General features: G+C 49.5%; 1 protein-coding gene across 1 annotated transcript in view; it reads left to right on the top strand.

Moving 5' to 3' along the window:
• Positions 1 to 12,500, top strand: part of pcdh17 (protocadherin 17) — a 56,075-nt gene that overhangs the window by 15,502 nt on the left and 28,073 nt on the right. The window contains exons 3-4 of the mRNA XM_035523091.1: positions 9,217 to 9,275; positions 9,374 to 9,546. Of these exons, the coding sequence (XP_035378984.1) occupies positions 9,217 to 9,275; positions 9,374 to 9,546 (232 nt within the window). The remainder of the gene's footprint in view (positions 1 to 9,216; positions 9,276 to 9,373; positions 9,547 to 12,500) is intronic.

The following is a 12,500-nucleotide window of genomic DNA, read 5'->3' as shown; positions in this document are numbered from 1 at the left end:
ACGACTTCTGTTCCCAGAGAGCGTGTGAACTGCTGAGTAAGGAGTCACGGAGGGGTTGAGCAGGACTGAAAACACGCACCTGTTGTGAGTCTTCCAGCAGGACATAGGGGCAGCAACATGACAACACACACCTGTTGTGATCTGCTTCATCCTACAGTTTGCTGACGCCAGATCTCTACCTGCATGTTTCCTAAAGAATCATTCAAACCAATTACAGAAGGCATGTACACAACAACCTGTGGCTGCACGCTAACCAGAATGCCTTTAACCCAACTGCATGGCAACTGTAAGCTGGTTAGATGTGACCTTTGCCTTTAGCACCGTCCCACAAATGTTTGCGGGAAAAACAGAGGCACCACGTCCACGGTAGTGTAGGGCGCAAAAGGAGGCGCTATTCCTGCTGTAGCCACGATTGGGCTGCGTTTCCAAAGAGACACCTTTGAGAACGTCCCTGTATGCCAGGAACTGCTGGAACTTCAAATCCCTCCACGTTCCTGTAGGCTGTGTCTGTCTCCCTCTTGTTGCACACCCCTGACACTCATGTTTGCTGGTGTAGCAGAGTGGTGGGAATCGGGGGTGGTGGTGTTGGTGGGTGGGTGGTTGTTAATCTAATAAAACCCTGTAATCTCCACCAGGTGGTGCAGGTCTACATCTGACTCCATCTCTGCTGCCTCCTAAGACTCCTTTCAGCAGACACGTTAGCCATAAGGAAGGATTATGAGGTCTTTGACCTGTTGCGCACCCATGTAACACCCCGTACTTACTGGAACACTCCTGACGAAAGGGCCAGCACTGTTGACAGCAGGTTTGACGGGGTTAACAACAGGCAGGTGTGGTTTGTAAAACTCCACTGCCTTCTCGGACCCCCAACCCAGGCTCGCATGATCCAGTGAAATCCTGGATCTTTGAGATTAGGGTTAGAGATATTCTGGTAAGGCGCGCACGACCCCACCGAGCAAAGCTCGTTCCCGTCAAACTGGAGGCTGCGGGATGCAATGTTGTGCTTCACGTCCTGCTTTGCGTATCCTGAGGCACGCATTTCAAATGGGACTAATCAGTTTGTTTACATTACACTACATTTCAAACTAATTTGGCTTCAAATCTGGCTATTTACATGTTCCTTTACATTTAAATACTCAAATTAACTTGAAAATATTATGATCCATCCTTCCTTCTCTCTCTCTCTCTCTCTCTCTCTCTCCCTCTCCTGAGCTAAATTCGTATCCCTCATTCTCTATTATGAAAGGGCGTGTTGGAGATGAGTCATGTTGCTGTAGATGGCTATTAAGGAGACCCGGCTAGGAGTCAGGAGTATTGATTTTGTGTTCTTCGCATGTCATCTCCACCTCACAAACCTTCTCTCTCTCTCACACACACACACACACACACACACACACACACACACGAGCTCTCCGTAGCAACGCATGCCTCATCAGGACAGGCCGTGTGCAGTGAGGATGTAAGATGGATTGGAACACTGTCCACCTTCTCTCACCTGATTCATGTGATATGGGGATACAACGCCACCATTAGGCGTGTGCGTCTGTGTTTGTTCTTCTGTTTATGTTGTAGCCACACAGATACTAAATGCAGTGATATGAAGGTCTTGCTCTCTAATGGAAGAATAACTCCCCACATAATGTGTAGATAAAGGCCTGTCCAATCTCATAGTTTGTTAGTGGTACTGTTGTTCAAAGGACAGTTGATGAGTAATCATCCATAAGGCCTTTGTAGGCCATCACTGTTCTGTGTGTGTGTGTGTGTGTGTGTGTGTGTGTGTATGTGTGTGTTTGAAGTGGTTTAAAAGCATTATTTGTGCTCATTGTGCAAGCCTTCCTCAGGGATCCCTGGCCTGCTACCAGAATGTATGTGTAGGGAACCCAGAGTCTGCACCAGCGTCTGGGCCTTCAATAGGAACCTCGGCCCATTTATAAATCAATTACTTCCTGCAGAGTTTTACGGGAATGAACACAGGAGCTAGTGTTCCAGTGTCCGGGCCTGGAGTAACGGATCCGTGTGTCTGCACACTGCTTTGTTTAAGCCCTGCTGCTCATCGACCTGCTCAGGGCTACACGTGAACTCAACGTTCGTCCGTCCGCGTGCATGCGTGCGCGTGCTGTTAGGTATACAAGCTTAACCTGTCACACTCTCCTAGCTAACCCAGCATAACCGTCCAGTTATTCGCTCTTTGTAGATTAACTGTAGTTTTTGCAGTTCACATCCGGAGCGTGTTACAGAAGACAGTCACGGTGCATCATCACGCTCCGCGTTCTGTATCGGGGTGTTTATTTTCATCGTAATCTGGGAGCTGATCCTCCCAATGTCCAGCTAAAGCATGCGTCTCAGTGCAGTACCACCCCGGGAAAACGCTCAGGCACACGCGTGACCTCTGCTGCTTCAACAAGCGTTGTGGCAGCACAAGAGCCAGCCCGACCGTGAGGAACCTTTTCTTCTCTCCACATGAAGACAGGGCTCTCTCCCTCACGTGTGCTCTTCTTCCCAGTCCTGCTCCTCTCTCATCCTCTATTCTCCCTCTCCATCATTCCACCCATCTTCCCCCAGCACTGGTTCCTTGACTCCTCCCATCATGTCCACGTGGATACGGGCAGTTGTCCTGTCGGTTACATCTGCACCCTGTTTCGTGGGATTGTGTGGAAATTGCATCTTAGCCATCATACAGGAGAGCATCTCCTGTGTGTATCTGTATCTACAGATGAGAAGGGGTTTAGGACACACTGCACACACGCGCCACCCGAACTGCTTTTAATCCAGCCCTGGGATTACGGTAATCTCGCTCGCTTCATTTAGATATTAGAATTTGGAACAGAAATGGTGGCTAGACATGATTGTACGAGGCGAATGCAGACGGACCAGTTCTACAGCTCACTGTGTCGACGGCTACTTAAAAAAATCTCCCAGACAGTTCAGAGAAAGTACTGCCTGTAGTTTAGACATTTTAATGACATTCTAAAGTGGTTTAGGAGACAGACGATGTAACATTAATTCTGCAGCCAGATTAGCACAATGATCCGTTATGTGCTGCCCGAGTAGTTGACACAGCATTGTTAAGAATCGGCACTGAAGGGTTTTCCCATCCTAGAGCTAAATATCGTAGAAAAGATTTGTGGTGTCTGTTCTCCTCTCCAGAATTAATCTAGATGAATATGGCTCCTGACCACAAACGTCTGGAGTCCTGCTTCGTTCATTTCAGAGGAACCAATTAAATTTTCAAAGCCTATAACTCGTCTGGGGCTGGGAGCAGGAAATACGTGGTGATGATATGTAGTTCGTTAAGGCCAGGTGACTGACTGCTTGGATAGCCACAGGAAAACAACTGGCTAATTAAATCTGATCACACTGAAGTGCACCAGAGCAGAGACCTGATCTGAGCTACAGCAGTGTGTTCACTACTGTCCTTCCCTACTCTGTCCCCTACTCTCGTCCCCTACCCTCGTCCCCTACTGTGTCCACTACTGTCCTTCCCTACCCTCGTCCCCTACCCTCGTCCCCTACTGTGTCCACTACTGTCCTTCCCTACCCTCGTCCCCTACCCTCGTCCCCTACTGTGTCCACTACTGTCCTTCCCTACTCTCGTCCCCTACTGTGTCCACTACTGTCCTTCCCTACTCTTGTCCCCTACCCTCGTCCCCTACTGTGTCCACTACTGTCCTTCCCTACTGTCCTTCCCTACTCTCGTCCCCTACTGTGTCCACTACTGTCCTTCCCTACTGTGTCCCCTACCCTCGTCCCCTACTGTGTCCACTACTGTCCTTCCCTACTCTCGTCCCCTACTGTGTCCACTACTGTCCTTCCCTACTCTTGTCCCCTACCCTCGTCCCCTACTGTGTCCACTACTGTCCTTCCCTACTGTCCTTCCCTACTCTTGTCCCCTACTGTGTCCACTACTGTCCTTCCCTACTGTGTCCCCTACTGTGTCCCTTACTGTCCTTCCCTACTCTGTCCCCTACTCTCGTCCCCTACTGTGTCCCCTACTGTTTCCACTACTGTCCTTCCCTACTGTGTCCCCTACCGTGTCCACTACTGTCCTTCCCTATTCTCGTTCCCTACTGTGTCCCCTACTGTGTCCCCTACTGTCCTTCCCTACTCTGTCCCCTACTGTCCTTCCCTACTGTGTCCACTACTGTCCTTCCCTACTCTTGTCCCCTACTGTGTCCCCTACTGTCCTTCCCTACTCTCGTCCCCTACTGTGTCCCCTACTGTCCTTCCCTACTCTCGTCCCCTACTGTCCTTCCCTACTCTCGTCCCCTACTGTCCTTCCCTACTCTCGTCCCCTACTGTCCTTCCCTACTCTCGTCCCCTACTGTGTCCCCTACTGTCCTTCCCTACTCTCGTCCCCTACTGTCCTTCCCTACTCTCGTCCCCTACTGTCCTTCCCTACTCTCGTCCCCTACTGTGTCCCCTACTGTCCTTCCCTACTCTCGTCCCCTACTGTCCTTCCCTACTCTCGTCCACTACTGTCCTTCCCTACTCTCGTCCCCTACTGTCCTTCCCTACTCTCGTCCCCTACTGTGTCCACTACTGTCCTTCCCTACTCTCGTCCCCTACTGTCCTTCCCTACTCTCGTCCCCTACTGTCCTTCCCTACTCTCGTCCCCTACTGTGTCCCCTACTGTCCTTCCCTACTCTCGTCCCCTACTGTGTCCACTACTGTCCTTCCCTACTCTCGTCCCCTACTGTCCTTCCCTACTCTCGTCCACTACTGTCCTTCCCTACTCTCGTCCACTACTGTCCTTCCCTACTCTCGTCCCCTACTGTCCTTCCCTACTCTCGTCCACTACTGTCCTTCCCTACTCTCGTCCCCTACTGTGTCCCCTACTGTCCTTCCCTACTCTCGTCCACTACTGTCCTTCCCTACTCTCGTCCACTACTGTCCTTCCCTACTCTCGTCCCCTACTGTCCTTCTTTACTTTCTGTCCCTCTCCACAGCATGTGTACAATGGGATGGAAGTTGAATCTAGCGTTGGGTCTTGTTTACTGACATCAGCGTTGGTGTTGTGGAGAGTCTTATGTGTAACATTCTGGTAAACGTCGATTTTTTTGTTTGTTTATGAAGTTTTATGGTGTACGTTTACCAGCACTGCTCTCTCCAGGGGCCCTATGCCCCGAAAGCTACTCAAATAGTCTTGAGTGCCTCCGTCACCTGCTGTAAAATGCAAATGAACCCTGTGCCTGTTCAAATGCACTCGGGCCTGCTGTTTGCGCGAGGGAAACGGAGAACCGTGCCCGATAAAGTCACCTTAGTGGAAACGGCAGACAGGGAGCCTGAAGAGAGCCGTGGCAGCGTGTGCTGGGCAGGAGGTGAGACAAGGTGAGATGCAGGACTGGTCAGCATGCACGCACACGTGCACGCGGACACACACTTGGCTGTGGCTTCACCTCTGGCTTGTAAGGCACGAGTTATCCGTGTCCTACAGCGCACCACAGGGCGGCCGCGTGCTAAGCTAGAAAACCGGCAGGTCCTTCGCAGAAGGCAGGCGGCTGTCGGTAAGCATCCATCTGTCCGCCACCCCATCCCCCATTCCTCCCTGCCTTTCTTTTTTTTCCTTTTATTCTTTCACCACTCTTCCATTTGCTTTCATTCGCTCTCTCCTTTCTTCTTCTTTTGCTCCGCGCCTGTAGTTACGCAGGCGCGCGCACAAACGCACCCTCCTGCTCCATGCGTCTCGTGTTCATTTGTCTCCGCTGAGACGGAGACGTCTGCTTGGGCAGCGCTAGAGAACTTCAGAGAGACCGCTGAGGATGCACCAAAATAGACCAGCCATTTACGACCTAGGGGACAACGAGAGAGAAAGCCTGAGTGCGAGAGAGAGAGAGAGAGGGAGAGAGAGAGAGAGAGAGAGCGAGCAGCACACGCCAACGTACACTCGCTTACATCAGACTCGTGCCTTCCATCCCTAAGGTCGGACGCGCCCACACGCACGCACACACACGTGCACACACGCACAAACACACACACATACACACACGCACACACACACACACGCACGCACACACACACACACACACACACACACGCACACACACACACGCGTGCGCACACACACACACACACACGCACACACACACACACACGCACACACACACACGCGTGCGCACACACACACACGCGCACGCACACACACACACGCGCACGCACACACGCACGCACACACACACGCACACACACACGCACACGCACACACACACACACACGTGCGCACACACACATTTATTATCTATCCATGTAATGTACTGGTTGAGGGTCCCTGTTCCAGTTTCTGTGTGAGTAACCCTGTCAGTAAAGGTCAGCGCCCCCTCTAATCCATATGTACTTATTGGCGTAAAGACCCGACACAGTCCGGCGGACTATAGCTGGATCTGGGGCCATAAACAGCAAAAGGTCTGATCTTTGGCCTTGTAATGTATTTTTTTTTATCGACCGTGGCACGTATGCTAAGTGTAAACACTGTCTACTACTAGTTCTGAAGAGATATACTGAAGGGGTCAGACACTCACTGACTTCTTACTGTGTCTGTCTGGTAGTTTAGGCGTCTCGCTTGTGAGTAGTTTGTAGTTTGTGCATGGGAACACACACCTTTCCAAAGACCACGGCTCTTCGGTTTTTAATTATCCAAACCCACCCCTCTCCTGTCTGTACACGCACACACACACACACACGTCACATATTCAGAAAGCTTTAGGAGTTAGAAACACCTTGCAGTTAGGTACAGTTATGGCCAGTCTGTTGACAGTTCTGGATATTTTGGGTGGCAGGCTGTTCTCAGTGCAGCAGGGATATTGACATGTGCGGGAAAGACATCAGCTCTGCTGTACCTGGTTCAGTCACACCACACCACCACCACAGCAGCTCAGTGTGTGTGTGGTCAACATGGCCCACCACCCAGTTAAGCACCCAGTCAGCAGTGGTACTATGGGAGGGTCGAGGGCAGAAAGGAGGTGGTCAAGTGTGCATGGAGACACACGGAGCCACAGACTGTAAGTGTGCGGCTATAGGCTGGGCAGTGGCTCAGGTACTTGACTAATAATCAGAAGGTTGCCAGTTCAAGACCCATCACCCAGTTGCCGCTGTTGGGACCCTGAACAACACCCTTAACCCTCAATTACTCAAGTTGTGTTCAGTCATAATTGTAAATTGCTTTGGGAAAAGAGTGCCAGGTGAATGTATAGCCTGAACCTGTAAGAGCGGATTGTTCAATAGCAGGATGATGTGTGTACACACACACACGTGTGTTTGTGTATAACAGTCAAGTAAAGAGTGTTCTGCGCCACAGCCATGACACTATTTGTGGCCTACAGCTTGTGAAAACATATTCCTAAAAAATACTTGATACAAACCAGATTTATTTATTCTCGCTGTCTCACACCCACACACAACCCAACCCCCACACACACACTTTCTCTCTCTCTCTCTCTCATCTCTCTCTCTCTCTCTCTCTCTCTCTCTCTCACACACTCACACACACACTCTCTCTCTCTCCTCCTCTCCAGGGATGGTTTGCATACAGTCAGAACATTGTAAAACACTTCCCAGGAAAGTGCTCTTATCACTCTTTTAAAGTGCTGCAGGGCAGGTCACGGCCGTGTGAGAGCACGCCGCACTTCCTGGGGCTGCTCGGAATTAATCTAGATTAACAGGCTGCCTCTGCACTGACCCCAGACCTATGCTTGTTTTACTCCTGCACCGGTGCATGTCAGGATTTGGGACAAGGCACCTGAACTTGGAACAGCAGCCAAACTGCCAATCACACGTCATGATCACCTTTCAGAGTGCGCGGTACGTCTCTGCCCCGGGCCATAAACATATTATATATGTTTTCTCAGAAAGATTAAAGGGATTTACCCGAACTAACGTTGCTGGATTCGTTCATATTTCAAAAGACCCAGAGTAATTATTAATTCAATGCCAAACATTTTGATCTGCCCTTTGATTCTGCGTTCCTCCTCAACGGGTTTTCTCGTGGTGATTTTTCGGGTCTTAGATACCACAGAAAGCCTGGAGACAGCGTGAAGGCTGAGGTCAGCCTGTCTGTCCCATCTCTCCTTCCGCATCCCTCTCTCACATCACAGTGTCATTAGGGATCCGTTCCGTCTTTTGAAGCGCGTTTGAAATGAGCCTCACCTACACGCGAGGAAGAGGAGGCCGTTTCAGCAGCACATCATTAGTGCACATCTCAAAAACGGAGCGGGAACGGCCGCGAGAAACGCTTTGCGATTAAGCGCGTCCCGTGGCGTTCAGACGCAGGAACAGTAGTTGCTGTGTGTGGAGTGTTCCATTTCTTTTGCAGGCACAGCAATGCTGATTTGCTTCAATAACTAATATAATAACTTTTTAAACAGACATTTGTATGTATGCCTTTTTTGACTGTTGCTCATAGCGAATCATAACCACACTTCTGTAGTGCAGAATTAGGCTGCACTCCGTTTTGTGCGCCCGCAGTCCTAAGCCATCTTTGATTTGATGCTCCGTTGCTGCCGGGTGGAGCACGGGTAGAGCACGGGTGGAGCTCGGGTGGAGCACGGCCCCAGCTCCTACTTTTTTGCTGTCTGGGTTGACCCTGGGCCCCCGAGCAAACGCGCGACGGCAACACAGACAGAAACAGCACAAGCGCGATAATTGAGACCCGAAGGAGGCCCTTTGGGCAGAGAGGCCAGGGTACCATGACGCCCCCCTTCCTGCTCCTGGCTCAGGAAATGCTTGAACCATCCGATAGTCGGATGGCTGGCGCGCTGTTGACCGACGGTAACGTGGATAGTTATAGTCCACTGACAAGCTTGTTTACAGTATCAAAACACAGACTTTGCACCTGTACGTGTGTGTGTGTGTGTGTGTGTGTGTGTGTGTGTTCTCTGCTCACAATGTGCTACCACCTCTCTCCATTAACACAAATCATTAAATAAATAAATGGATCCAGCCATATGTTCTTTTAACTCTGTTGTTCTTGTCTGTTCTGTGTTTTACTCCCTTTCCTGTTTCTATACATCAGGTCAACTTGAATTTACGATTGTGTGACTTTGTGTTTTGAATGTTCAATTAGGGTGTTTCTTAAGTAATTCAAATGTACCAGTGTAGGGATTAAACACCTCCTTCTCTCTCTCCTCCTCCTCTATTCTTGAATAATTAATCCACCTCTTTCTCCAGGAGATCTTCTTTCAGTGTGGCACAACACCCAAATTCTTCTCCTTTTCCCCCTCACAGACTGACACTTTTCCCGCTGAGCCCAGTTACATGGGGAGCAGGCAACAGTACGTTCAAAGGTAAGGCCTGTTAAACCAAATTACAGCCCCAAAAACCGCTCCCCCATGCTGGCCTAATTTGCCCTCGTCCCCGTGTTCCCGCTCTCTCTGCCGGGCAGCAGCTCCACGTTCAAGGATCCGGAGCGTGCCAGTCTGCGGGACAGCGGGCATGGCGACAGCGACCAGGCCGACAGTGACCAGGACACCAACAAGGGTTCCTGCTGTGACATGTCTGCCAAAGAGGCCCTGAAGATGAAGGCTACAGGACTGAAGCCACAGCCCCTGGAGCAGGGTGAGTCGCCCCCACGTACCCGGCGTGCGCTCCACGTCTCCCTCCCCAGTACTTCCTGCCTTTATGAACCGTTTCTTTTCCACGCTTTTGCGTCGGTTTCTTTCATTTCCAGTTCCTCTGTGGATCTCTGTGCTGTCCTTCTCATTTTCAAAGTGCAGTCTCTCTCTCTCTCTCTCTCTCTCTCTCTGTGTGTGCTCATCCCTCCCTCCCTCCCTCCCTCTCCGTCTTTCTCTCCCCCTCAACCAATCGCTGCCCCATGACTTACACCTCCTCTGCCTCCCTCCAGATTTCCTTCTCTCTCTCTCTCTCTCTCTCTGGTTCCTGTATTCCAGCCACGTTCTCGGTTTATCAAACCAGACATATGCCCATTATGATTTTATAAGCCAAACCACTTCAGCCTCTCTATTGAGTGTGTGTTGGGGAAGTGCTGGGAGCATGCTTCTTTAAAACCTTTGTAATGGAACATGGAAAATGACTTATCGTGCGGTAGGCTATGTTACACCCTCGGCCTGATTAAATATGAATAATTATCCTGTGTCTTTGTTGGTGGGACACATTGTTTGCAACACGCGTGGAAGTGGAAGGACGTTGGAGAATTCTTTGTAGTCGGTTGTGGAAGGGAGATGTGGGAAGGTTACACCACACCAGTGCATGCTGGGTCAGGGTCAGGGCCCTCACACCAGGGCTGCTTGCCTACAAAGAGGATCTCACAAGAATGCGTGTGCACATGTGTGTGTGTATGTGTGAGAGAGAAAGTGTGGAATAAATGGACTATGGAAAGCTATAAATCAAATATAATAGTACAATTAATCAGTGGAACAGAAGGAATCTCTGCTATCTGGGTTGAGACAATGGAGGCTAAGCTAGTATCGTCTGCCTTGATTTGGCTCTGTGTGCGTGTGTGTGTGTGTGTGCTTATTTCAATGGGATTCAAGAATAGAGAGAATGTACTGGCAAGAGAAATTGGCCAATTAAAGAGGCCCATATGTTTCTTATTTTGTGACTGTCGTCATTTAATGGTGCATGAGACTATCTGGAGAATGACATCAGCTCCCTGTGTGAGCCGTGTGATTCCACACACATGCACAGCACAGCGCTGCACTTCCAAACACACACCATAATGACCTAAGGCAGGAACAATGAAATCTTCTCACAGAGGAATGACAGTGTGTGTGTGTGATGTTGATGCCAGTGTGCAGCAGAACATCACTTATGCCTCCAGCTCCAGCCTTCGCCCCTCTGCAGCACAGCACTTCTCTCTCATCTTCCTCAAATCAATAGTCATGCTATTCAACAGTTAACAGAGAACAGGTGCTACTGTTTGGGCAACAACATATAGCTGGGCTCTCACTCTGTGTGTGTGTGTGTGTGTGTTTACATTATTGGTACGATTGCTTTTCCTTTTTGTATTCCCAAAGTAATTATAAGGTGGAAATATACAGATATACAAACACATAACAAAAACCGAATAAAACTATTACTAATAAAAGTGGAATATGTACAATATGAGCTCAGTACTTCATCATACTCCGTTACCTCAATATTCATCCGTCTGTCCAAAACAAGGTCCACTGCACACGCACGCACGCACACACACACTAAAAACTTTACACATAACTCAATATGTTAAACAAAGGGCATGACATACTAGAACAAACTTTACAGGAACTCTGCTCATGCTTTTGCTCTCTCTCTCCCACACACTCTCCCACACACACACACACACACAGCTGGCGGTGATTACACACCATGGACTTCAGGAGGATGCGTCCAGTGGAAATCCAGTATGAACCAGTAGAACAGACTTCGTTGAGGTCTGCACCGTGGTGTGTGCTGTGGGAGCTAATGCTACACATATGAAGGACTTTGCTAGCGAACAGCTGATGTGAACGTGAGCAGACGCTTCAGGCTTATAGCACAGACACACAGCACAGACACACAGCACAGACATACAGCACAGACACACAGCACAGACATACAGCACAGACACACAGCACAGACATACAGCACAGACACACAGCACAGACACACAGCACAGACACACAGCAAGGTCTAGCCAAGCATCACACTAGTGAGCAGGTGTGAAACACCGGCCTGGTGTGACGTCCAACTTTAGATTACCTGAACCGACTGGGCGGAACCGCAGTCCAATTAAAGGACTTTTGTCCAAATAATCTGAATTGTACAAACAGGCCACTGCAATCCCAATAAACATAATCTCTTCATTTCTTATAACAGGCGTTACAGTTGTGGATCAATAATTTCTTGCTTTCCGTTATATAGTTTCTCTCAGAACAAGGTTCCAAGTTCTCAAAACACAGTTATGTAACATAATAATCCGTGCAAAGCTACTAGTAAACAATTGTTGCATTAACAAAATAAAGTCTTAAACATGTAAACAAATTTTATACCACTGATCGCCACTTTCAACGTTTTCATTCATGCGGTCACATTATCGGTTGCCGTACAGCGTGCGGTCAGGCGTGGGCGCTAGTAAGCGCTGGAAACTGCCGTGTGCCATGCGTGGTGTGAAGGAGCAGTGATATGCTGAGGCAGGAACCAGAACATGAGGCGTGAGTCCAGGAGAGGTCATGGCTGACGGGGTGGAGGTCAGTACGGGACACCCTTCTCTCTGCCAACTGTGACCTGTACGAGAGAGCTACGCCCCTAACTAATGGAGCCAAACAGAAGACAGGAGAGCAGGAGCGTGTCAGGAAGAGAGAAAACTCTCCATCCTCCATCCTCCAATACGACAGAAACCAAAGAATGAATCAATACAACGACGCAGTGCCCAGAATAAGGGTGTTCTACACCGTCTTTCCATACAGAAGTCCTTATTATGAACTGACTGCACAGCCTGAAACTGTAGAGCGTATTAGGAAAAAACATTCAGACAAGTGTGATGTGTTTTCTTCCTGTGCATTTACATTAAATACCAGCCCCTCCATTGCAAT

Source organism: Electrophorus electricus, chromosome 26 (assembly GCF_013358815.1).
Source record: "Electrophorus electricus isolate fEleEle1 chromosome 26, fEleEle1.pri, whole genome shotgun sequence".
Lineage (NCBI taxonomy): Eukaryota > Metazoa > Chordata > Actinopteri > Gymnotiformes > Gymnotidae > Electrophorus > Electrophorus electricus.
Note: the sequence above shows the minus strand (reverse complement) of the source record. Positions and strands in the feature narration are given on the sequence as shown.